Source organism: Stegodyphus dumicola, chromosome 6 (assembly GCF_044657685.1).
Source record: "Stegodyphus dumicola isolate Sdum_Otavi_A_Nest chromosome 6, ASM4465768v1".
NCBI lineage: Eukaryota > Metazoa > Arthropoda > Arachnida > Araneae > Eresidae > Stegodyphus > Stegodyphus dumicola.
The window spans coordinates 221,207,697-221,232,982 of NC_140773.1; the positions used below are offsets into that span (position 1 = coordinate 221,207,697).

General features: G+C 35.0%; 1 protein-coding gene across 1 annotated transcript in view; it reads left to right on the forward strand.

Moving 5' to 3' along the window:
• Nucleotides 1-10,145, forward strand: part of LOC118195829 (uncharacterized) — a 112,779-nt gene extending 102,634 nt beyond the window's left edge. The window contains exon 3 of the mRNA XM_035367165.2: nucleotides 3,924-10,145. Coding sequence (XP_035223056.1) covers nucleotides 3,924-4,345 — 422 coding nt within the window. The 3' untranslated portion in view covers nucleotides 4,346-10,145. The remainder of the gene's footprint in view (nucleotides 1-3,923) is intronic.
• Nucleotides 10,146-25,286: the final 15,141 nt, after the last annotated feature.

Below are 25,286 nucleotides of genomic sequence, written 5' to 3' on the forward strand. Positions count from 1 at the left end.
TAGAAACGAGCCTTGACCCATTTTCCGTAGGGGTGGTTTGAAGATTTACTTTTCAGTTTGCCATCTTGGCATATTTAAAGATGAGTTGGCAACCCCTGGTTCGTTCCTATTTGAAATATACTAGCCCTGCTGTTTTAGTGATCGCCATCCGCCAGATATTGTGGCGGGACTGTGCTGATACTTTATTTTTCCGAAGTACTTTCCCAAATTTACCTAACTTGCAGTTCTTCGGAGAACCAATTCCCTGGGTTTCCTACCTATAAGTATCTAGGAGTGATACTTGATTCAAAATTAACTTGGCAACCTCACATTCAAAAAACAATTTCCAATGCTAAGGTTGTCAAAACCCAATTACTGCCTTTTTTCGCTAGAAATAGGGACCTGTCCACGAAAAACGGGATTTTTCTCTAGAAATCAATGATAAGGCCAATTCTGACATACGCTAGCCCGGTTTGGGACGCACCAGCAATTACTAACAGGAAACATATCCAAATTTTTCAGAACATTATGCTAAGGCAAATTTATAAAGCTCATAGCCAAAATTCTCTCCATAAATCGCTTTATACAGCGACTTTCGGCTAACTTTTTCCAAAAGATTCCTTCGATCGGAAACCCCGTACTCCACAGCCTCCCTGTTTATCATCCGGGAATTGCATCGTCAAAAAAGAGACCCAGAGCTATTCTGGAGAACGCATATAATGCGCTTCCTTTTTCCAAGAAGAATTGCTATGGAGACGAGGTGCCTCGAAGGTTTCAATACACTCGTTCGCTCCCCCCCCCCCCCCGCCTGAGTGAATTCGCTGATCTTTTAGCTTCCCTCAGGGTCACTCTCTCTTTGTCCCATAATCGGGCAATCTTATTACTTCTTTCAACCGTAAGCGGTTATTATCAGGCTCTAAGCACATGGGTTCTAGTGCAAGGATTACTTAATTTAAATTTAATCTCTTTAAGAGAACTTAATGCTTTTTCATTAGTTATCATAATACTTAAAGTTAATGCAGTCTTATTATATTTATAAAAGTTTCTCCTCAGAGGCATTGCTGGCCGTGTCTCTTTAATTCAAACTCGCCTAACGAGTTCCCGCTTTTCCTCTTCCCCAGACCCGAAGCACTTGCGACATGAAGTTTTTCGCGAGTGTTTTCGCTCTTGTGTTGTTAACACCACATGACCATTGATTAAGGAAACGTAGATGCTTTTCAAAATTCATGGTGTAACCCCTCCAAATTGATTCTGGCCCTTATTCGACACCTAAATTACTAAATTAAGTTCTTCAGTGTTTTTACCTTTTTTTCACTGTGGCAGGCAGTTAATCTTTTTGTTAAATTAACATTTTGGCACTAAATTTACCTCTTTGCGGAACCCTCTTTTTGGCGATAAAGATAATTCTTTGACTATGTGGGGATAAAGGCTACATGCCTAAGAGCCCCGTTATAGAACCCTTCTTTGGTCCTTGGTCTGTTCTTCTCGTAGGCAGACAAATGACTTGATCAAGATTGTGAAAATAAAGGCCGGGTAAGGATTTTTAAGCCATCTAAAGGGCGTGATTGTATACATACATTATAAGGTATTTCTCCCTACTTCTTGGTATGCCTCCGTGGTGTGGTGATCCGCGCGCTGGACGCATATTCCATAGGTCCGCGGTTCGATTCCCGGCGAAGACGTTGCTCACATTTCTTCACTCCTGCTTCCAAAAACACCTAATGTGTCTACAATATATATATATATATATATATATACTCGCGATTACATTAATTCCTTTCTTTCGTACAAGGAAGTAAAAATTAGCGCTTTCTCATTTCTTGAAGGACGCTACGGTTATTGGTGTTAAATATACAGAAGAAAGTTTAAAGTGAAATAACTCGTCATAATATGGATTGCAGTTATTCTGTGAGGATTCTGGTTTGGTTTAGCTGATTATTACAATGTACACTAGACCTATCTGCCTAAGAGGAGGGATGTCTTCTTAAACCACGAAAACGCCGATACAGCTAGCCCTTTCGCCTGGAATTGAACCCATGTTAACAATGGCTTTAGGAAAGTGTTATTTCTGTTTCGAAGGAAAATATAATAATGCATTTGGAACCATGCTTTTAATAAATGCTGCGTAAGATTTGTTAATTTTGTCGATTTCGTGAAAGCAGTAATATCAAAAACCAGTATAGTTAATCATTAGCGAGGAACTGATCTATTAGTATTCAACGATATTATCCACTCGGTCACTATTTGACCGCATCAGTGATGCAGACTTTAACTCATTAAATATTAGTATGTTACAGTCCAAACTTTATATATCTGTAAGTAATTTGTTTTATAAAAAGGTCAGTTATTAAATTAAATATTCTAGACGCAGCTTGTTCATTACAAAAAAGGCTTTCTTAATATGAAAAGCATAGATACTAGTATATCTAAAAATAAATTAACAGCATGTCGAAAAGAAGGTAGCCCGCCAATGACCAAGTGGTTAAATCGCTGAACACTGGTAACTCGATTCAGGTTCCAATCTGGGTGAACAGTCTGGCTACCTGGAACTTTTTACGGTTTTCCCTAAACGTGAATACGAACAGGTGTTTTTTAAGTCCTCCATGAAGTCCATGAGTCATATGTCCTCCATGAAGGTATCTGTTTCCTGCAAGTCTAATCCAGAGATATCAATATTATTTCTTAGTGAATTTCAGTAACTAACTCTTAGAAAATGAAACTTATATGAAAAATAAAGAGTGTGCACACTTTCATATTTCATTTCAGATTTTAAAAGCTAAAATTTTCAGGAGAGCTAAGAATTAATATCTTCAGATTGTCTGACTGCGGAAGTCTTTAAGAAGTATGAACATTCTGAAGCCTAGTAAGTAATGGAGTCCTGGAAATGCCTGAGAATCAGCCTTCTTAGATCCTGAGATTTTGCGACTTAAAAATACCTTGAATATGCTAAGCTATGAGTTTTTAATGATATCTGAGAATCAATATCTTCAAGATATCTCCAGTATTTTCAGGAATATAGCAACTTAAACAGGGCATCATTCTGAGGATATTATATTTTAGGGAATGAATATATATATATGTATGTTACCTGCAAAGTTTGAAATCCGACATTCTATGCAATGCCTGTTGTAGTATAGACATTGTATAGAATGCTAAAATTAGCCGGCAATGTACAAAACGATTCCCATATTTCACACATTTCCTGGGCATTCTATAGAATGTTAAAGGAGAAACCGGAAAAGTATGAAATCCATTTCCGATTTGTTTCGAATATCATGTGTACTTCAATTCATTCAATATTTCACACATTCCGTTTCTGATACCTTTTGTGTGTGTTTAAAGGAAAAGAGTGATGCACTTGCATGAAAAAAAATGTCAAAAAATTCGTACCTATTGTTGCCTTCCTAGTAAGGATGATAAAATGGATATTTTGTGCACCCTTTGTTTCAAAGCTGAAAATGAATTCTAAAATGTATCTAGAAATACAACCCCCCCTAAAAAAATGAATTCGGAAAAATAGTTTCCCACTTCTTTAGGAACTACTGTGCGAGTTCATATTCCTGGACGTCGACAAGGGGTGAGGTGATTCGCTCAATATGTTAGCTAATTATAATTATTATAATATGTTAGCTAATTATAATTATAATTATTTATAATCTATATTCTATAGAATGCTGGCGTTTTATTACTCTGCCGGTAACATGTATTAGCCTTATCAGATCCTTTTTCCATACTTTGCCTAAATAGCATTTGTCATTCTATAGAATGCCTATGTATTATATACAATGCCTAGGGAAAGGTATGTAATAATACTCATATTTCATACTTTGCCTAGTCCAAAATTGTATACATTCTAATGTCGGCGTTTGATACTTTGCTGATAACATATACATATACATAGTAATAAACATTGATTTTTTTTTTTTTTTTTTTAATCTTTTCAGAAAATCCATTTAAGTGCGACTGTGGCTTGCTGTGGGTCAAAATCTATATGAAGGAGGTCAAGAGTCCCCTTTTCTTGCGAGAACTTAAGGAAATGCAGTGCAGTAATACAGAAGAAAAGAACAGTACTTTGGAGATTGTCCATTTGCTGGACCTGGAATGCTCAGAAATATCATCCACAACCAAATCCAGATCCATGGTAACTACTTCACGATCCAGTATCGAAACTACCAAGCAAGTTCCTGTCCAACTGCAAAAGAGCAACAAAACGAGTGACATCGATAATGTGTACTTCAGCGATGACGATGATGAAAATAGTAGATATCCTGGTCGTAGTTCTTGCATTGCCAGCTGTTATTGGACAATTTTCATTGTGATGCTGAATCTAGAATTCCTCAGGTATCACCAAAAGACGTATAGCTAGGGTGTACAGTTGCTCCAACAGAATTAGGTAAACTAGAAACTAGGCACTTTCCTGTGTTAAAGTTAGGGTGTCACTAACGAAGGAAAGATTTTCAAGAGATATCAAGTGACATCAGAGATGCAGTCTATGTGACTTTCCTTGTGACGTGAAGAAAACTGCTAGCCTCGTATGTTGTTAAATGAGTTCGACACTTACGAGAATTAATTTTTATATGGGACTTCATCAGATGGCCGTCCATTGATAATGCCTTATGCGCACGAACAGTGAAATTGACGGAGATCGTCTAATATACATATAGATAGTTATTTAATGTACAGGGTACTGTAATTATTGTTTCGGTTATTGATCACTAACAGCCGAACTTCGTGTAGCCCATATCTGTGGTCGCCTGAAGTTCATACTCGTGGACATAATTCGAGTGTTTATATTTTAAGTTCAGAACAACACGGTATTTTTATTTTCTATAGCTACGCTGTAAGACCATCTAAGTTTTCCTGTTGTGCCAGTGTTGTGAATTTAAATACAAGTCCTTCCCGTGGCTAAAACTGACTGCAAATTTTGGCTGCTTGTCTTTGGTGCAAGTGACAATGGCTGAGAATCGAGTACGATTCTATTAAGAAGATTACGTCTGCTACATATATAGCTTGGAACTTAAAAATACCAATAATCTGAGTCCTATTTTTCATTCTGAAGTTTCTGCTATTGTATAAGGGTGGGTGTAAAATACTACAACATGTTTATATGTAAAAAGAAGAAAAAAAAAAAAACAATACTTCACGAAACGTAACAAGTTTATTCTTCACCACTTATTCAGTAAAATCTGCTTCCATATTTATTAACTGTCATTTGTTTGCTATCCCTAATGCATGGCGGTCATTAAATACAAGCCTTATGTATTGTAAATTAGAAGAAATTCGTTAGAAATTCATTTTAAGAAACATTACTATGTCTAAATGTAGAATACGAAAAAATATTCTAATTTTTAGGATTCTCTTCCGCAAAATTTAACAAAAGCTGCTGTGCTGGAGACTACTGTATAATGTTGCTTGCATGCTTGTGAAAGCTGTCCAACGCACGTCACGACATAAACCTTCTCAGTGGTGTTCTGACGTTAAAGATGCGTGCACATTTTTAAGAATATGAGTTTTCAATTTGAAAATATCCCATTCAAAAGGTGCCAGCACTTTTATGCTGGCATAACATTTATGCAAACAGAGTATTTTTAGTACAGTGTATCTATCATAAGAAAAGTTCTCCTCGCCAATTAGTTTGCACCTGTCTGTTGCCGTAGAAACGATCTTTGACCCATTTTCTGTAGAGGGTTTTTCAATTTGCCATCTTGGCGCATTTAAAGATGAATTGGCAACCCTTGGTTGGCCCCTATTTGAAATATACTAGCCCTGTTGGTATAGCGACCGCCATCCCCCCAGACACTGTGGCAGGAGCTCTTCTTTTCGTAGACAGACAGTAGCAAAGTTCCAGCCCATTTAGTAAAATTTTGCCTCTATTTCGGAGCATTGTCTATCCAACAAACGTGGGCATCCAACGACCCGGCCGTATGCAACTATTACTAATTCCATATTTATTCTCTGGTAAGAAAATACCTAAATCTCTAAATTATTCTGCTTAATAAATACCAAACATGAGTTCTGAGTAATAGTAAAAATAAAAGAACTAAAATCTATACAACTGGACTGGTAAGTATTTCTCGTAAATTAAATAAATTACAAATGTAAGTAAATAAAAAAACTGTACGTTAATTAAATAAATTACGTACAAGTTAAAAAAATGTAAACTTTTACTCAAATAATAATAAAAAAAAAGCAGTTTCATTCAGACTTCTATGCAAGCTACTATTTATTTATATTTAAAATTTCATTATTTCTTCTTCAAACGTTTTTGCTATATTATAATCTTTTAAAACATTTTCTGCACTAAAATCAGCAGTAGAATTGCTTGCTTTTCGGGTTTTGACAAAGTGCCTAACATCTCCGTTTGCCTTATAGCCAAGCAATTCTCTTGATTTTGAACTTGAGGTCTTCTTATGTAAGCCGGGAGTCTTACTTAAGATAAATTATGATCTGTCAGACCTTGATTAAAAAATCTTTTGAAAAAGATATTCATATTTTAATGTATTTCATAATATTTATAATTTTTTGGAGAAATTTTCATTAGTCCCACATTTTTTAGTGATGGCTGTCCTTCTTGATCCTTGTACTTCTCTAAGTCATCTCCCAAGCAGCTTCTTTGAGTAATGTGTAGGTTCTCTTATTTTACATATTATACCTGCATGAACTTTCATCTTGTATAATTGAATTTTGTGTACTTTATTAAATCCATTTAAAATATTTTTCTTTGTTGATAATCTGCACATTTCGATAGTTTGGGCGGGAGAGCAGCTATACCACAGTAAAAGCGTCAATTGTTTTTATGTTTATTTGTCAATTTATTCTTAACGAGATCAGTGTTTGATTTTGAGTATATTATTCAACCTGGTTAATAGTTATGTTCCATTTCCAAAGTAGCCTTTATTCTATCTGTTTCTCATTCATAGAAGAAAAGTACAGGGGAGTTGACAGCGCCCCCTTTTTCAAATCCAGAACTCTCTGTATAAATAATCATTTTCCAGATATTATCTGTCATGCAGAATTCCATTCTATTTTGCTGAAGGAATATTTTCTTCATCTTCGAGATTTAATATTTCTTTTCCAATCTTAACATCATCCTACTTGTTAAGTCATTTTTTTATTAAAATTTTACTACAGTAGAATTCATACTGTATTGAGAGAGGCGGTACATTGGTCAAAATGCAAGCAATTTCAGTCGGGACACTCCTTGTAACTGCGAGCATGTTCTTGTAATTACAAGCATTCATCTTCTTAATCTTCATCTCGGTGAGTCCAGTTTTCGTTTTAATCAGATTATCCCGTCCAAGCGGCAGCCCCATCTTCCTGTACCATACATTATATTGGCTATAAGGATGCTCATAAATATGTCTTTCAGGATGGTAGTTTTTTTTCATTGTTACGGAGGTTAAAAGTGTTCTAAAATCTTCATATATTATTTGAGTTCTACGTATTTGCTTAGAATGTTCAATAAAACTAAGCTTTTCGTTTATTACTATCTTCAGCTGCTTGAAACTAGTAAAAAATTTTATTCTTTTATTATTAATACGGTTATAAAAATAAAAATTATTCTTTTATTTTCATAACCGTGTTCACAAAAGTTCTTACTGGGCTTTTATTATCGCAATCGCTGGTGGTAGACATTTATTTCCAGTTACAGAAGTGTTCTAAATGACGCAAAAACTCATGTTTGGCGTTTTTAAATTTCAAAGAAATTATTTTATAAATATCACGAAATCTAACTTTTTTATATGTTCCTCTGATTTCTGTACGTATTTAGGGAAATTTCGTTATTAAAAATAAAATCCAAAATTCCGTATAGCAAAAATTGGCCGAGACATTTTTATGATAAAATCGAGAAGTATATTCCGGACCGTTCACAAATTGAAAAGCGAAATGTTTGCATTACTAAGTAACTAAAAATAAAATATCGTTTAGAAAAAGGTTTGTGATGATAAGGGATTACGTGACTAGCATTTATTCTTTATATATTAATAGCATAATGCTGTTTGCGAATTAAAAAGAACTTTCAACCAAGAATGTCGAGGAATTATTTGCATTGTGAAATGGAAATGATTTTGCATTAAAAATGACTTGTTTGTTACGTCTTCCTCCGCTTTACTGAATTATTCAGAAACGCAAAGTAAAAAACATTCTCTGGCGTAGTCCTGTTATACCCTACCTTGATACAAACCAATGCTTACTTTCTTACCTTAGCAATAAACTTCTATCGATACCATGGTGCCGTAGCACTGTTACAACATCCTGCTTTACATGGGACAGCCTTCATAAAGGTGTTCACACCGTTATAAAGGGGTGCACTCTTTTAAGCATCCATCAGTTGGTGATGTCCAGCAGCTTCCAGAAATATGGCAAGTGGCAAAGATTATAAATATTAAGATGTTAATATATTTAAAGGATATATTTACATGGAGTGAATATTTTGTCATATATAAACATGTCGCTACTTTTTTTATATCACCCTTTGCAATATATATGATGAAATGCTTGTTATTTTTTTCATCCGAAGGATCCTTCAGCGGGTATATCTTTAAAACTCAGAATACACTGATCAATCAGCACTGAATCGAGGAGTTTATTTTAGGTAAATTTTTTCAAAGAAAAACAATGTATCGTAGATGAGTTTACACGTACCTTCTTTTGTTATAATTTATAGTTTGAAAAGCATTTATTAGAAAGAGCGTAACCTGTGCAGAAAGACACCGTGGTTTTTTTTTTTCCTCCAAGTTACATGGCAACAGCTCGCAAAATTTAAATAATATAAAAACATTACAAATTCAGATTAGTAAATTAATTTTATGATTTTAATTACATTAATTATTAATTAGTTTTCGCTTGTCTCCATTTTTACGGGTCCACAACTAGATTATTTATATTTTATTATTTACTGTTTTGTGACCATTTAATTTTCAGAATGCACCCTTGAAAATAGTCTATTTCAAAACTTAATGTGTCTGTACATTGAATCTGGAAGTAAGCCTAAAACTTTATTTTCGGTATATCGATAAGTACCTATCTCATATTCTGTGGAATATCGATTATGTTAAAAAATCTTCGTTCCTTGTTCCTTGAATGATCTTTAAATTTAGGAACAACCTACCTGTCTCATATTCTGTCAAATATTAGTTACTTCAGAAAATTGCCTTGAGGGCAACCTTCAAATTTGGAAACAGCCTAAAATGTTATGAAAGTAAGTCAGTTGAACAGGTAGGAAGACCTAGTTTGGGCCAAGAAAACTTTCACAAGTAATGGCTTTATGACTTGGCGCATTGTCACAATAAATGAATCACTGAGCTTGCACTATTCTTGGCTTTTTGATCGAGGAGATTTTTGCAGTCTCTTCTACGTCTCATAATAGGTTAGACATATTCATACACGAATACTACGTCATTTCGATACAGTTGCGTCAGGTACATGGCCATTTCGAGAGTTGAATTGTCATACTTTTTGTAACATTATACTAGTGGATATTTCAAAATAGTTTTAATTATTATTATTTCTTTTTCTTTTTGTTTAAGTGATACGCAAGTGAGAGTGTATCTTCCGAATAAGATTTAAAACTCGTCTGAACTGCGATACAGAAAAGAACATAATAACAGGCTTATTTGGGTGTGAGTTCTATTGTAACTATTTCCTTCTATGCTCTTGGTTTGTTTTTGTTTCTTGAGAGAAGAAATACGATTTATTTTTGTACGAAGATTTTCTTTTTTGTCTGTTGCATTTTTCATATTAAACATTCTTTTTTCTGTCATTTCTATATTTCCCCCCTCTGTTGTGATATTAACTATATCGTGGATGCCACAAAAATATTAATTCTTTGTTGTTTTTATTACGTTCATCGCGTATGACTTTTTTGGATGTTTATCGTGACACTAAGAAAAAGAAGTGTATATTCTTTGAGATAAACATACGAAAACTATTGTACAGGGGTCTGATTCGATTTCTTCTTAAAATCAACAACGGGTGAAAAATTGAAACTTAGTTTTTTGCAGAGTAACGAATGAATAGATTTGTGATTTTTGTCGATGTTATGTATAATAAACACGAATAGTGATTTTTTTGTTTCTTCCACCTAGTCTTAGCAGCTTTAACAACATGTATAAATTTTAAGAGAAAAAGTTATATATTTTGCCAATAAAATTCATTTCTGATTATCTGCAGTACTTGTTTTTCTTTATTAATGACATGCTGAAGAATGAATAATTACTGTATAGACATTAGGTATTTTTGGAAGCAGGAGAGCTGAAAAATGAGCAATGCCCTCGCCGGGACTCGAACCTCGGACCTGTCGAATACAGGCCTTCGTGGTGTAATGGTCAGCACACTCGGCTCGTATTCTAGAGGTCTGAGGTTTGAGTCCTGGCGAGGGCATTGCTCATTTTTCATGACTTCTGATTCTAAAAATTCCCAATGACTCTGTGGTTTTGCCCGAACTAAAAGAGGTGGTTGATGATGATTCTCCACCACCAAGATTTGGCGTTTGGGTCCCCTAATCCCCAGTCGCCCTTTAAAAGAGGAAGTATATAAGATATTTTATCCCGCCTTCGTGGTGCAATGGTCGGCACACTTGGCGTGTATTCGAGAGGTTCGAGTCCCGGCGAGAGCATCGCTCATTTTTCATCTCTCCTATTTCAAAAATACCTATTGTCTCTACATTACTTTTAGGATTCCTATTCCAGTTTAGTCTTATCGATATCTGAAAACATAAACGGTTATTTATGAAAAAGTCTCGAAAGTAACACAAAAAAACGTTTGATGTTAGTAACGTTCATTTTTCTAGACTGTTCCGCTACGCTATACTACATTTGTTATCTAAATGTATACAGTTTTAACTCGTGTTTGAAACAGACTGAGTAGTGTAAAACAATAAACGCGCTTTTTGATAATTTATACTTTTATTTTATTTTTAATAATGTATCTGATTGGTATAACGGTATATCCAACATTTGCTGCAGCATTTTACTTAACAAAAGTTGTTCTATATTACACAGCTTCACAACAATGCTTGTACGCACTGGCAGACAGCACGGAAATTGTCCTTTCCAAGTGAACTTTCAAAGAGAAGTGTTTGAATTTGCTGTACAAGTGGGTTCCTGCTTTTGCATTTAGTCATCGAGCCATCAAAGGTTTAATTGCTAAAAATGTGACCACTCATATATCGCTATGAATGCTTAATTGCTGCTCTTATTTCTTTCAGTTCTGCTTGGAAGGCCCATATCGCACATGCATTTGTTTCCCACGAACAACTGTTCGGACACTTTTTCTGCCGACTATTGAAAGAAAGACGCGCGATTTTCCCTTGCTTTCGAAAAAATTGCAAGTTGGTCGTTCTGAACCAATCAGCTATCAGCTTGTTTGTAATGGAGAACCAGGTTTCCCTGTGTTAACCCCCAAGTGATCTGTGGTGATTGGCTGTTATGACAAAGCAGAAAAATTGTTCCAAACAATTGTTCTTCCGAAACAAACGAATGTGTGATAGAAGCCAAAGACGTATTTACCTCGCCCATCTAACTATGCATCTGATTGTCCCACCATGCTGTAAAAGCCACATCCAGTGCTTTTGTGAATTTTCGATTCATCTGTGTGGGTACGTTGGTGTGGGTATGCATTATTGAATTAAGGTATACTTTGAAGCAAATGTCTGCTGCAACAGAACAGAGTTATCCTGGACCTTTTCGGATGTGTGTACTAACATTAGATGCTTTTTGCCTTCTCGAATAGTTTCAAAATAAGATCCAGCCTGAGCGGCATGCTTTACGTTCGTTCACCAAATCCAGTGGTGGCAGCTTAGTTAATTGAAAGTGCTGCTATGGATTTGGTCCCGTACGATAGATAAATTAGGAGAAGGTACGGTCACTGTATGGTAAGGTGAAACTTGTTCATAGACATGGTTAGAAAATTGCCTCACAGTATAGAATGACTGTCCGTAGTTAATTAGACTTTAATTTTTCTTTTATCTCTAGAATGACTGTCTGTATTCTATTATTGTCTATGAGAATATTAGGTCTCACAGACTAGCGTCCCGTCCTGCCTTCTCTTAGCAATTCTGCGCCTAGCGGTCCTTGGTAAAACGCCATGCGCAAACCAAACTTGTTTTACCAAAATATTCCCCATACATCTTAGAACTAGAGAATATTTATTTCTGTAAATTTCCCAGCCACCACCAGTAGGCAAAAATGTCGCCAGGACCTGGGGAATAAGAGCCTACGTTTCCGTTTATCTTCAGATTATTTCATAATTTCAACGTCTGTGATTATTGAAAATAATTATTAAATCATTACTGAAAAAAACTCCAAAAATAATAAAGTAACTAAACACACAAAAATGCATTAAGTATATGGTCAGCTAAAATTATATACAATATACGGAAAAAAAAATATAATAAAATAATTGTAAATGTAAATAATTTATAATGCATACTAAGACGCAATATGCGGAATGAAATGTGAAACTATAAAAGGATTCTGTATTATATATATCGTTAAGAAAGTTTATTATATATCGTTAAAAGTATCATTTATTATTTTCAATAATTTTCCAAATGTTCATTAAATTAACTAATTACAAGAGTTTAAATTCTTATTAAGAAATAAAATAAAGTTCTAAATTATTAAGTAATGCATTTTTTTTCCTATCATATTGCTTGTTTTGTCAGTTACTTCAGACTGGTTAAGTGTGAAAAATAAATTGAAGATCTCGTGTGTGTGGTCTTTGACAAAGTAACCTGCATATCAAGTTAGACAAACGAAGCCGATTTCGACTGTTTTATGCCTGTAAGCCGTTGGAATGAAGAATAGACCTTCCTGCACATTAAAACTGCACTACTTTTTTCATTAGGTACATAAAAAGTTTTTTTTTTTCGGGGGAGGGGGAAGCGTTAGCCTAGAAGGACTATTAGTCTCTAAGAAGCGGCATTTTGCGTTGAATCACTATAAACGGCTGTATCACTTATCAAATCATTGCCGTCCTGTATTATATTTAAAGAAATTAAATGAAGAATCTGCATCATTGTATGCATGTTTCTCGCATTTCGAAAAACCAACGATACCTAGAGCCATCAAATTTTGAATAATATAGTCCTCCTCCCGAACATGGGCATCTGGAAGGCCGAATCTTGAATTTCGAATTTGTTTTATTACCGATTTAATGTTTTTTAAACTTTAGCGAATTTTTAATTAAGAAATTCAACGATTTCAAAGCGAGCAGTAGAACACACTGTACGGAATAAAATATTTTTATCTCCAGCGCTCGAGACTGCCTATTGGAAATTCTAAAAACATACTGTTTTTAAATATTTTTTAGCCCAAATGTTCTCGAAACGTGTAATGTGCAAATTATAAAAAACGCCCCTTTGAGCATAATATAAAGTCTGAAAGCTTTCATTTTTTTTTTTTTTTTGTTCTTAAATTAAGAGTTTTTTTTTAAAGAATGAAAAAAGAATCTGTAAATTCTGCAAATTAAAGCTCTTCTCTCAAATCCTTGATACTCGAGTTAACTGTATGCAGACGTAAATTGAGTATATTAGAATTTTAATTATTAATTATGTCAGTTTTTAAATTATTGTCAAACAGTGTTTTCAAGTGTTCAAGGCCAACAAAAGTGTAAAACTTTTTTCACATAGTCAATAATTCTGTTTCTGCTATCTGCTACAGTGGAGCATGGATCTTATAAGAGACAGACTAACCCAGTAGGCGGGGAGCGCATCACCGACAAGTCCGCAAGAAAGAGTAGGGACGATCTGGTTTACTTTAACACTGAAACCTATGGCGTTTGTACCACATAACTGTTTTTGATTATTAAATGTGATACGTCGTATAGTGATGAGATTATGAAAGTCACAGTTTTTTTCAAATAGGATTTAATATATCTCATTAAAGCACTTTTTACTGCATTTCACGCATTTTTTCACGCGTAAATCTTGTACGAACATCTTTACTTTGGTAAAACGGTAAAAACTCTAAGCACAAAATTTAACGTAATTTTGCGTACAAATAAAGTAAAATTAAATAACATTGATAGTACGTGATGCTTTGAAATAAATAAGGTAAAATTAAACAAAATCTGATAATTTTTTTTTAATTTAATGAACATTTTCAGGCAGTGAATTTCCAAACTATAATAACATTACAAAACGATCATTTATTTGATAATATGATCATGAAATTATTAACATTAAAGTAGATTATTTATTTTAATAATTCATAAAATTCGGAGCATAAAATTTTCCGAGTGTAATAAAGGGGGGGAGGGAAGATAAAATAAAATCTAGAAGCACTCAGATTTTATATTACGCCCAAAAGGGACCTTTTTTAATGTTTTGTATGTTACCTATATTTATTGAATATCATGTTCTTCGCCCGTAGACCACATAAAATTCAATTCAACAGCATATCTTTAGAATTTCCGCGCTGGAGATAAAAATGTTATTTTCCGTCAGCGTTACCATTGCTCGCTTTGAACTCGTTGAGTTTGTTAATCAAAAATTCGTTAAAGTTTTACAAAATATGAAATAGATTTAAACAAATTCGAAATTCGGCCGTCCAGATGCCCATGTTCGGTTGAAGGATTACGTTATTCAAAATTTGAAAGCTCTAGATACCGTCGTTTTTGTCACAGTGCGAGAAACATGCATGTATTCCTGCAGATTCTTCATTATTTAATTTCTTTAAATATAATACAGGGCGATAATATTTGGTAACAACAATTTGCAAGGAGACAAGGACATTTAAAGTGATACAGCGCAAAATACCGCTTTGAAACTAACAGCCTTTCTAGGTGACCGCCCCTTTGGGCTAATAAATTAAATTAACAGTAAATAAAAAAAATCTTACGCAGAACTAAAAATAAATTTAAAAAATTATCACTATAAAATACAACCAAATTAATTATTATGGCTAAATACAATTAATATTAGAATTAAATGTATAAAAATTATTAAGTCAACAGTGTTTATCACTATGATGTATTATGAAATATAATTGAAGTAAAATTCCTTTATCGAAATTGTGCTACGATACTCATCTATAATTTAAAAAAAAGCAGCGCAATTTAGAATTTTAAACAAAACTTTCAAAAATTCGTTTTAAAATATTTTAGTATTTTTTACTTATTTATACCAATAAATGCATAAAACTTGCAAGAGAAAATTACTTATTTGAAATTTTCTATTAGTTCAGATTTAAAATATTATTTTCTAAAAGACGTAGTTACAAATTTCCTTATAGCATAGGAAAAACTAAAAAAAAAAAAAAATCCAGCCCTAAAAGCATGCAATAGCTTTATAATTATTTGGAACGTTAATTATGCTCGATAAATATGCTAAATATTTTTTAAATCGATCTCGGTTTCAAAAATAAAAATATGTAGAAATTCTAATTTGTGAAATGATACGCTACAACCAACTTTTTCTTAACAATTATACACACTGCAATAGCCAATCATTGTAAGTTTCTGCAAGTCGTCCCTACTCCTCCAGATGTGATGAAGGTGACAGCCGGGAATGCGTCAGAAGAGGGAGAAAAGCCATTTGGGTTGGTCTATTTCCTATAAGGTCCATGCTGTGGAGACGCTACTTTCAAACCACAGCGTTTATCGTAACTTATTGGTTCATTTTGCCCCATGTACCTCCTTCTCCAATGACAGACAATAATTCCTCTCTCTCCATTCCAAAACTAAAAAAATACGTATACAGTTATTTACACTAAGGTTAGTTTTAAACGTGTTGCATAAATTAACCACTTCATCGTCCCACAACACACAAATTTTGCCATATTTTTTTCCCCTCCAAAGATAATTTTTTTTTTTTTTTTTTTTTGTCCTCGAAACTTGCTTCAGTTCCCGATAGAAATATTTCTTTCCCCCTTTCACGTATGTAGAAAATCGCGCCCAAACAATTTGAACCATCTACTTGTCATATTCAAAAATGATGAATAACATCACTTTACCCAGGAGAATATATTCTTTTGTATTCTGCAGTTTCTTATCTGAAAATTAACAAAGGCGATACCCTAAAGGCACGCTTTCAAATGAGCAGCAGTTCCCATTGAAATGTCAGCTGAAAGGGGAGTGAAATTGCAATCCTGTTTCCCTTCTTTTCAAGGGAAATTTTCTTTGCATGATCCTGATACAACACTTGAAGAGAGCGTGACCATGTGAGCCATAAATCTCTTCTTCCCATTTTCGCCACATTTTGGGGTTAGAAACACGAAGCAACGAGTTTCTCTCGGGGGGCGAGACGGTTAATGATTCAGGCCATGTTTATCCCCGACAAGTAGGTCTCGTTGCTGACGCCTGCAGACAGTTTTCAAATCGACGAAGCTGTCTCGGGATAAACGGTGAAATGAATAAACAAAAAAACAAGTAGAGAAAATATTGATAAATGCCAAAACTTGAGTAAAAATAATAGTTTCTTATATCCATAAATCAAAACTGAATAATTAACAGCTAAATGAGAACTTCACAGCGTTCCCTCTCCCGTGAAACTATGAAATTCCTGTCTGGGGGGGGGGCATTCTGTTAGTTGTGAACGTTGTTGTTAGTGTAAAATGTAGTATGCAAGCTTTGGCTTTCATATAATTTATAGAATACCACTCTAGTTTTGTCTGACCTTTAATATTCAGAGCATCCCGCCCAGTCGGTATAGTGATCAGGGAAGCTGACTGCGATGCCGAAGGGTCTGGGTTCGAATCCCGGAGAAGGCATGGTTGTAACTGTCCGTCCCTTCATAGGAAAGGCGATGGACTGGGTTACATTTGTAATTGTTCATAATCTGCCTTTGGAATATATATATATATATATATACTAAATACAGTAGTCTGAATCTAATCTACGTCCAGCACTCAGATGCGGGTGATTTTGGTCGTCTAAGGAAATGGTCGTTTTTTCAAGGGCGGTGTTTATATTATGTTCGATGTTATGCAAATTGTATTTCTTTCTTTGTACCGAGGAGCGGCGCAGACGCAAATTTGTTAGGTTTTTAAGGCTCGCGTTTAGAGCTTTGAGGTTGCTGTGAATTACTGGAGTTTCAACTAGGCAGAGGTTCTTTTGAGTTTGTGTTGGTAAGCCGCCATTGAAGTCGGAGTTTGTGTGGTGTGTGGTCTTCGCCGTTCCTCAACTAACTTACTCTATGAAAGTCAATAAAGAAGTTTCGGTCAACGTTAGGAGTTTGAGGTTTTTTGAGTTCTATACTGAAGTAATATCAAGTTAATTTACAGTCCACTATTTTTAAACAACGGAACGTACATGTTTTATGGTCCCTTCGTGATTTTTATGTTGATGATTTGCTTTCAGGGGCACAAAGTGAAGAGGAAGCGAATGTTCTAGTTCAGCAGTTGAATGAAATGATGAAAAGGGGTGGATTTCGCTTAAGGAAGTGGATTTCAAACAATTCAGCTATTTTAGAGAATATTCCCGAGTGCTTACGAGAATCCAGTATTTCTCTTGAAATAAACAGTGACAAGAAAGTAAAAGTATTGGGAATTAATTGGAACAACTCTAGTGATACGTTTCATTTTTCGGTGTGCATAAGTGATAAAGAGTTTACTAAGAGGACTATTTTATCAGAAGTAGCCAAAATCTTTGATCCAATGGGATGGTTAGCGCCAACAATAATATACACGAAAATATTATTACAAGAGTTATGGAACTTACAGCTGGGTTGGGATGAACTCGTAGATAAGAGAATAAGTAGAAAATGGAAGCGTTTCTATCTAGAATTACCCTTACTTTCAAGCTTACAATTTCCGAGGTATGTCTTCAGTCCGAAGGCAGTCGCAGTAAATTTGGTGAGTCAGTGTGTTTTTTTATCTTTCTTATTAGATAATGGAATTTACAACGCTTAAGACTAAAAAGCGTGTAGGTAAAGCTAAGTTAAGTAAACTGAAAGAGAAAATTGCAGTGACTTACGATTCTGCTGATGTTGATCAGTTAGAACTTTTTAGATCTAGATTAAATGACTTAATGACAGAACTTTCGGATATTTTTAGTAACATATTTGTAGTGTGTGAAGAAAAAGATATTGATGTATTTATAGAAGAACAACAGGTCATACAAGATACTGTTGATGAGTTAATTTTAATGCTATCCAGAGTTAAGAATGCTAAAGACATTAGTGTGGAAGCTAAATCTTGTGAAATAGCGAGTATACGCTTACCTAAGCTAACTCTTCCTGTATTTAGTGGCAGTACTGAAGAATGGTTATCATTTTTTGATTTATTTAAAACGGCGATAGTGGATAATGACCGTTTATCAGGTGCACAAAAGCTACAATATTCAAAGGGTTCTTTAAAAGGAGATGCTCTGCGGATTGTTCAAGCTTTAACTATTTGTGACAGGAATTTCGAAATAGCGTGGCATTTATTGTGTCAAAGATTTGCACATAAGAGAGAATTACTTTCATCGTTATTAAAGAAAATCTTGTATTTATCAAATTTACAATCTGAAATTCCTAGTCAGATATTAGCGTTAGTAGACACTGTAAGAGAGTGTGTATGTTCGTTTGAAAATCTAGGCTTCAAAGTGGAACAATTCGCGGATACTATGTTAATGTTAATAGTACAGTTTAAATTGGATTCTTCGACGAGAGGATGGTGGGAAAGAACATTAAAGAGTGAGGAAATACCAACACTTAATAATCTGCTAGAGTTCTTGAAATCTCATGCCAGAACTTGCAAGCAGGTAAAACGCAAGGTGTTAAAAAACAAGTTACAAAAGACAATTTAACTTCATTGGCTTCAGAGATTCGCGCGCAGTGTACGTATTGTAAAGCCGGTCATTCAGTTTTTAAATGTAATAAGTTTTTAAATCTGAATGTTCAGGAACGCGTTAATTTTGTCAAGAGAAATAATGTTTGTTTTAATTGTTTGGTTTCAAACCATAAAGCTTTCGAGTGTAGAAGTACACATAAATGTAAAAAATGCTTTAAAAATCATCACACACTTCTGCATTTCGAAAGAGTTCAAAATGAACCAAAAGCATTTAAAGGAGTTTCGAACAGTTCGAATGAATTATCAGTGACGGCTAAGCCATTTTTCCCTGGGCCAGAACCTCGCGCTCAATCGGCTGGGTCAGGGAAGAATATCGCAAGTTCTAATCCAGTAATTAAATCTTGTGTTTCAGACTTTAATTTTCAGAGTGAAGTTTTATTATGTACGGCTGTTATTAAAGTGTTAGATTCATCGAGTGAATACCAGTGTAGAGCCTTCCTTGACCCTGGCAGTCAAGCAAGCCTGATTTCAGAAGATTGTGTACAAAGGCTAGGGTTAGCAAGAAGAAATGCCAAAGTTTTTATTTCATGTTTAGGGTCTTTGGATACGAAAACTAATAGGATTACGGAAATAAACTTCGTTCCGCATTTTCCGGCGAAAGTGTCATTTAAAACACCAGTATTTATCATCAATAGAATTATTGGAACTTTGCCGCATTTTACATTGAATAAGAAGTACGTTGAGGAATATAATGATTTAATGTTAGCAGATCCAACATTTTACAAAAGTGGGCCTGTTGATATACTTTTAGGCGTAGATATTGCCTTACCTCTTTTAAAGGGAGAAATAATTAAATGCGAAGAAGGTAAACCGGTAGCTTCTCGTTCTGAACTAGGATGGATTATTTCAGGTAGTGTGAATAATTCAACAGAAATTAATCCTACTATCTATGTTAATAATATACAAGTGGAAACTGATCAGATGCTGTCTGACTTTTGGAAATTGGATGCTGTACCTACGTGTGACATGCTTACTAAATCGGAGAGAGCATGTGAAGATTACTTCAAATCTACATATACGAGAGAGGAAAGTGGGGTATATACTGTGAAATTACCGTTTCACTCTCCACCTTCTCAGCTTGGAGATTCCAGACAATTAGCTATGCGTAGATTCCAATCTTTAGAAAATTCACTTCTAAAAAGGCCTCAGATATATGAACAGTATAAGGATTTCATGAGGGAATACCTTGAGCTGAGACATATGGAGGGAGTGCCTGAGGGAGAGATTCTTATTGACTCTACGTATTACATGCCTCATCATGCCGTATTAAAGGAATCAAGTACTACGACTAAACTGAGAGTTGTTTTCGATGCTTCAGCTAAAACAACATCGGGTCTTTCGTTGAATGATATTTTGATGGTTGGGCCAAGAGTTCAGCAAGAGCTGTTTCCAATTCTTCTACGGTTTAGAACTCACAAAATTGCAGTATGTGCCGATGTAGAGAAGATGTTCAGACAAATTCGTGTCCACCCAGAAGATACAAATTGGCAACGAATGCTTTGGAGGGATAGTCCTAGTGAGCCCTTGAGTACATTTAGATTAGTGACAGTTACATATGGGACTGCCTGTGCGCCATATTTGTCTACTAGAGTAATGAAACAACTTGCATTAGATGAACAAGTGAGATTTCCTTTAGCATCAAAAATTGCCCTTCGTGATTTTTATGTTGATGATTTGCTTTCAGGGGCATAAAGTGAAGAGGAAGCGAATGTTCTAGTTCAGCAGTTGAATGAAATGATGAAAAGGGGTGGATTTCGCTTAAGGAAGTGGATTTCAAACAATTCAGCTATTTTAGAGAATATTCCCGAGTGCTTACGAGAATCCAGTATTTCTCTTGAAATAAACAGTGACAAGAAAGTAAAAGTATTGGGAATTAATTGGAACAACTCTAGTGATACGTTTCATTTTTCGGTGTGCATAAGTGATAAAGAGTTTACTAAGAGGACTATTTTATCAGAAGTAGCCAAAATCTTTGATCCAATGGGATGGTTAGCGCCAACAATAATATACGCGAAAATATTATTACAAGAGTTATGGAACTTACAGCTGGGTTGGGATGAACTCGTTGATAAGAGAATAAGTAGAAAATGGAAGCGTTTCTATCTAGAATTACCCTTACTTTCAAGCTTACAATTTCCGAGGTATGTCTTGAGTCCGAAGGCAGTAGTGATAGATATCCATGCTTTCTGCGACGCTTCAGAAAAGGCTTATTGTGCAGTCATCTATCTCCGAACAATCAACCTTGATTCGTCAGTCAAAGTCAGCCTTATGACATCGAAAACCAGAGTAACGCCCTTAAAAACCCAGTCTCTTCCGAGACTAGAGTTGTGTGCTGCGTTACTTTTAACCAACCTCTTACATGCAGTATTATCATGCATAGAACTGCCTATTAACAATATTTACGCATGGACCGACTCGCGGGTTACATTGGCATGGGTTTCGTCCGAACCTCGCCGTTGTCTACCTTTTGTGGCAAATCGAGTTGCAAAAATCCAGGAAGCTGTTCCAGGTATTCAATGGAATTATGTTGCTGGGAAAGAAAATCCTGCAGACTGTGGGACCAGAGGTTTTATTCCATCAGAATTCTTACAATGTGAGTTATGGATGAAGGGACCGCAGTGGTTAAACGAGTCCGTAATTCATGTACAGCAAAATTCAAGTGTAGAATTAGAGGGTGAGGTTATGTTGAAGGAATTGAAAAAGAGTTTCAGTTCAAATATTTCCAAATTTGAAGAGCCTAGTGTGTTTTCAAGATTTTCGTCATGGTTAAAGTTATGTCGAGTGTTAGCGTGGTGTTTAAGATTCAGAAATAATTATAGTAAGTTACCTACAGAGCGTATAAAGGGGTATTTATCTACTGAAGAATTCTGTGAAGTTACTTCTATGATTGTTAGGATTGTGCAAAGAGCCGAATTTCCAGAAGAATTATTCTGTTTAGAATCTGGTAAACCCTTGAAGACATCAAGTAAATCAAGTAAATTACTGTCTTTAAGTCCTTTCTTGGATTCCGCGGGAGTAATGCGTGTAGGCGGAAGGCTCAGAAACTCTACAGTTTCAAATAATCAGAAACATCCTATGATTTTGCCTAAGAATCCGCGTTTAATTATTAAGCATTATCATGACACGTATCTTCACGCAGGTACGCAGCTACTCACTTCTGTCATACGACATAGATTTTGGATTGTGAATGTTAGAGATATTATAAGAAAGTGTATAAACCAATGTGTTATCTGCCGTAGAGTTAGAGCGTAGACTGCAACTCAGCTAATGGCAGATTTACCCGCTTCAAGAGTTACTCAAAGTAGAGCTTTTTCTCGTGTAGGGATTGATTTAGCAGGACCATTTAACGTTAAATATCGTCCTGGTGGAGGAGTCAAAATCTTTAAGTGTTACGTATGTCTATTTATTTGTTTTACTACAAGAGCAATACACTTAGAATTAGTTGGAGATCTTTCAACAAAATCATTCCTCGCGACACTTAAGCGGTTTATAGCTCGTAGAGGCAAACCGTGTGAAATTCACTGTGATTGTGCAACGAATTTTATAGGAGCTAATAAAGAATTAAGGAAAGCCTTTTCTACTGTTCAACGTGATGAACAGCTACAGGGTTATATTTCTTCAGAAAATATTAAATGGTTGATTAATCCTCCCTCTGCTCCTCATTTTGGAGGGCTTTGGGAAGCGGGTATCAAGTCTATGAAACATCACTTAAAAAAGATGTTTAGGAACACTTATTTTAACATACGAGGAATTTTTGACATTAATAACCCAAATTGAATCCTGTCTTAATTCTAGGCCTTTAGTACCAGCTTCAAGTGATTGTAGCGACTTGGAGGCGATAACACCAGGACACTTTTTAACCGGAGCGGCTTTAAGCGCTATTCCAGAATCTAACCAAATTTAAGAAACCATGAGCTGCAGTGACCGTTGGAGGAACGTGCAAAGGTTATTTCAACATTTCTGGAATCGTTGGAGCAGTGAGTATTTATCTAGATTGCAGCAGAGACCCAAGTGGTGCAAGGTACAAAAAGACCTGAAGATTGGTGATATGGTTCTTATTCAGAACGAAAATCTACCTCCGCTACGTTGGAAATTAGGTAGAATTATTAAAGTGTATCCCGGTCTGGATGAGAAAGTTCGAGTGGTGAGTTTACCCACGTCTAATGGTGAAATAAAACGACCTATAGCAAAGCTATGCGCTTTGCCATTTAATTCTTGATTTAGAGACTTTATTACGGACTCGTTTAACTTGATTTAGAGATTTAGAGAATTTTTATTTTTCAGGTTTATGCAGTTCAACATTTTAAATTTATTGTTTGAACCCCCTTGGGACTTCAAGGCTGGGGGTATGTTCGATGTTATGCAAATTGTATTTCTTTCTTTGTACCGAGGAGCGGCGCAGACGCAAATTTGTTAGGTTTTTAAGGCTCGCGTTTAGAGCTTTGAGGTTGCTGTGAATTACTGGAGTTTCAACTAGGCAGAGGTTCTTTTGAGTTTGTGTTGGTAAGCCGCCATTGAAGTCGGAGTTTGTGTGGTCTTCGCCGTTCCTCAACTAACTTACTCTATGAAAGTCAATAAAGAAGTTTCGGTCAACGTTAGGAGTTTGAGGTTTTTTGAGTTCTATACTGAAGTAATATCAAGTTAATTTACAGTCTACTATTTTTAAACAACGGAACGTACATATTATTTTCTCAGAAGTGGTCGGCTTAGATAAGTGAAAATCATCCAGAGGTTTCATTTTATATATGACATTGGAGAACGTTTCTTGTTGAATTAAATAATTTTACAAAGATTTCTAAAAGCCATCAGTTAAATAAATTGTAAAATATTTTAAATAAGACAATTACTTATAGACAATTCTCTCTGTCTAAGGGTACCGTTCATGATGTTAGTTGTGGGGAGATAATCACTTAGAATGATGATGTTCAATCCGATGTGGTGTTTATGCTATCGAAAGTTTTGGCCGCTTCTTGATATTCTCTTTATGGAGCGTTAGAAGAATCTACCGTTAATTAGAATAATTCTAGAAATGATTTGGCCATGTTATAAATTAAATGGCCTTTAAAGTTATATCAGTTAAAACAATTTAAAAAAGAAAAAAAAAAAAGTATTAAACTATAAAGAAGGGAACTTGTTGCTCATAAACCGCCCATTTGTTAAACAATGCTGTGCAGTTAATAAGATTAACACTGGTACTGTTGCCAATTTACAAAGCTAAATCTTCATTTCTGAATAGTATTGAAACTCTCAATAAAAATTCAATTTCAAAATACCTTCAATTCCAAGAACATTTGTGTTTGATTGTGCATTTAATTTTGAAGCATAAAATGATATAAAAAATTAATTAGTGAAGTAATCTCATTATTGATTATATTATTAGAGTTATCACTAAAGTTTGTTTTATTAAGGTAATCTCACCATTTCTTACTGAACCCCTAATAATTTCTCGCAGAACATTAAAGCTTCGTGCAATTCTGGATTATAAACTCTTCTGTAAATGACGGCATCAGAAATCTCCGGCTTGAGTTTCCTTCTGCGCGAAGTCGCCACAAGTGTCAGCGGTAGTAATCTACTCCCTCTGCAAACACTCAGCCTACACGAAAGAACCTCACCCTAGACTACACACAAGAATGAGAGACTCGTAGTTGTGCATACAAAGGCTGAATTCCATTGAAAGATGACAAAGGTTCCCTGCTTTCGGCTCATGAATGTGCGCACACAAAGCACATTCTTTTTTTCAGTCGCAAACTCGCTCAACTTTTCCCCACGCGGAGGACCGAGAGTTTGAACGCAGATGTTTTATTTGTAGATTTCGACCGTGGTTTGATTTCTAATATTTAAAGTGTCGCATCCCTATGGAGAAAGCCGTCTATAGAGGTAAAAAAAGAAACAAATAAAAAAAAAAAAAAAAAAAAAATTCGTACAATGTTTGCCATTGCTCGCTTTGAAATCGTTGAGTTTGTTAATCAAAAATTCGTTAAAGTTTTATAAAATGTGAAATAGATAATAAAACAAATTCCGAATTTGGGCTTCCAGATGCCCATATTCGGGTGAAAACTTACGTTATTGAAAATTGGATGGCTCTAGGTGCCGTTGTTTTATCACAATGCGAGAAACATACATAAACTTTTGCGGATTCTTCATTATTTAATTTCTTTAAATATAATGCAGGTCTCTAACATTTGCTGGCAACAATTCGAAAAGTTATACGTCGCTCATAGTGATTAAACGCAGAATGCCCAAACGAAATAAATAGTCCTGAGCAAATAGCCCCTTTAGACTGATAAATAAAGATGTAATCTGGAAATTCCATATTACAGTTGAATACATCGTAAAGATCTAATTCAAAGAGGAAAGACACCAACGTAATATTTAAAATTAGACAAAAAAGCAACCTTAGATTGGTACAGTTTTGAATAAAACTATGTGGATTTCGAAGACTAGCAGATGTAAGCCATTCTTCTTCCGCATAGAAATAGATAAATTTATAAATAAATATAACTAATTTTTTTTTAATCTAAAAGGTTTTAG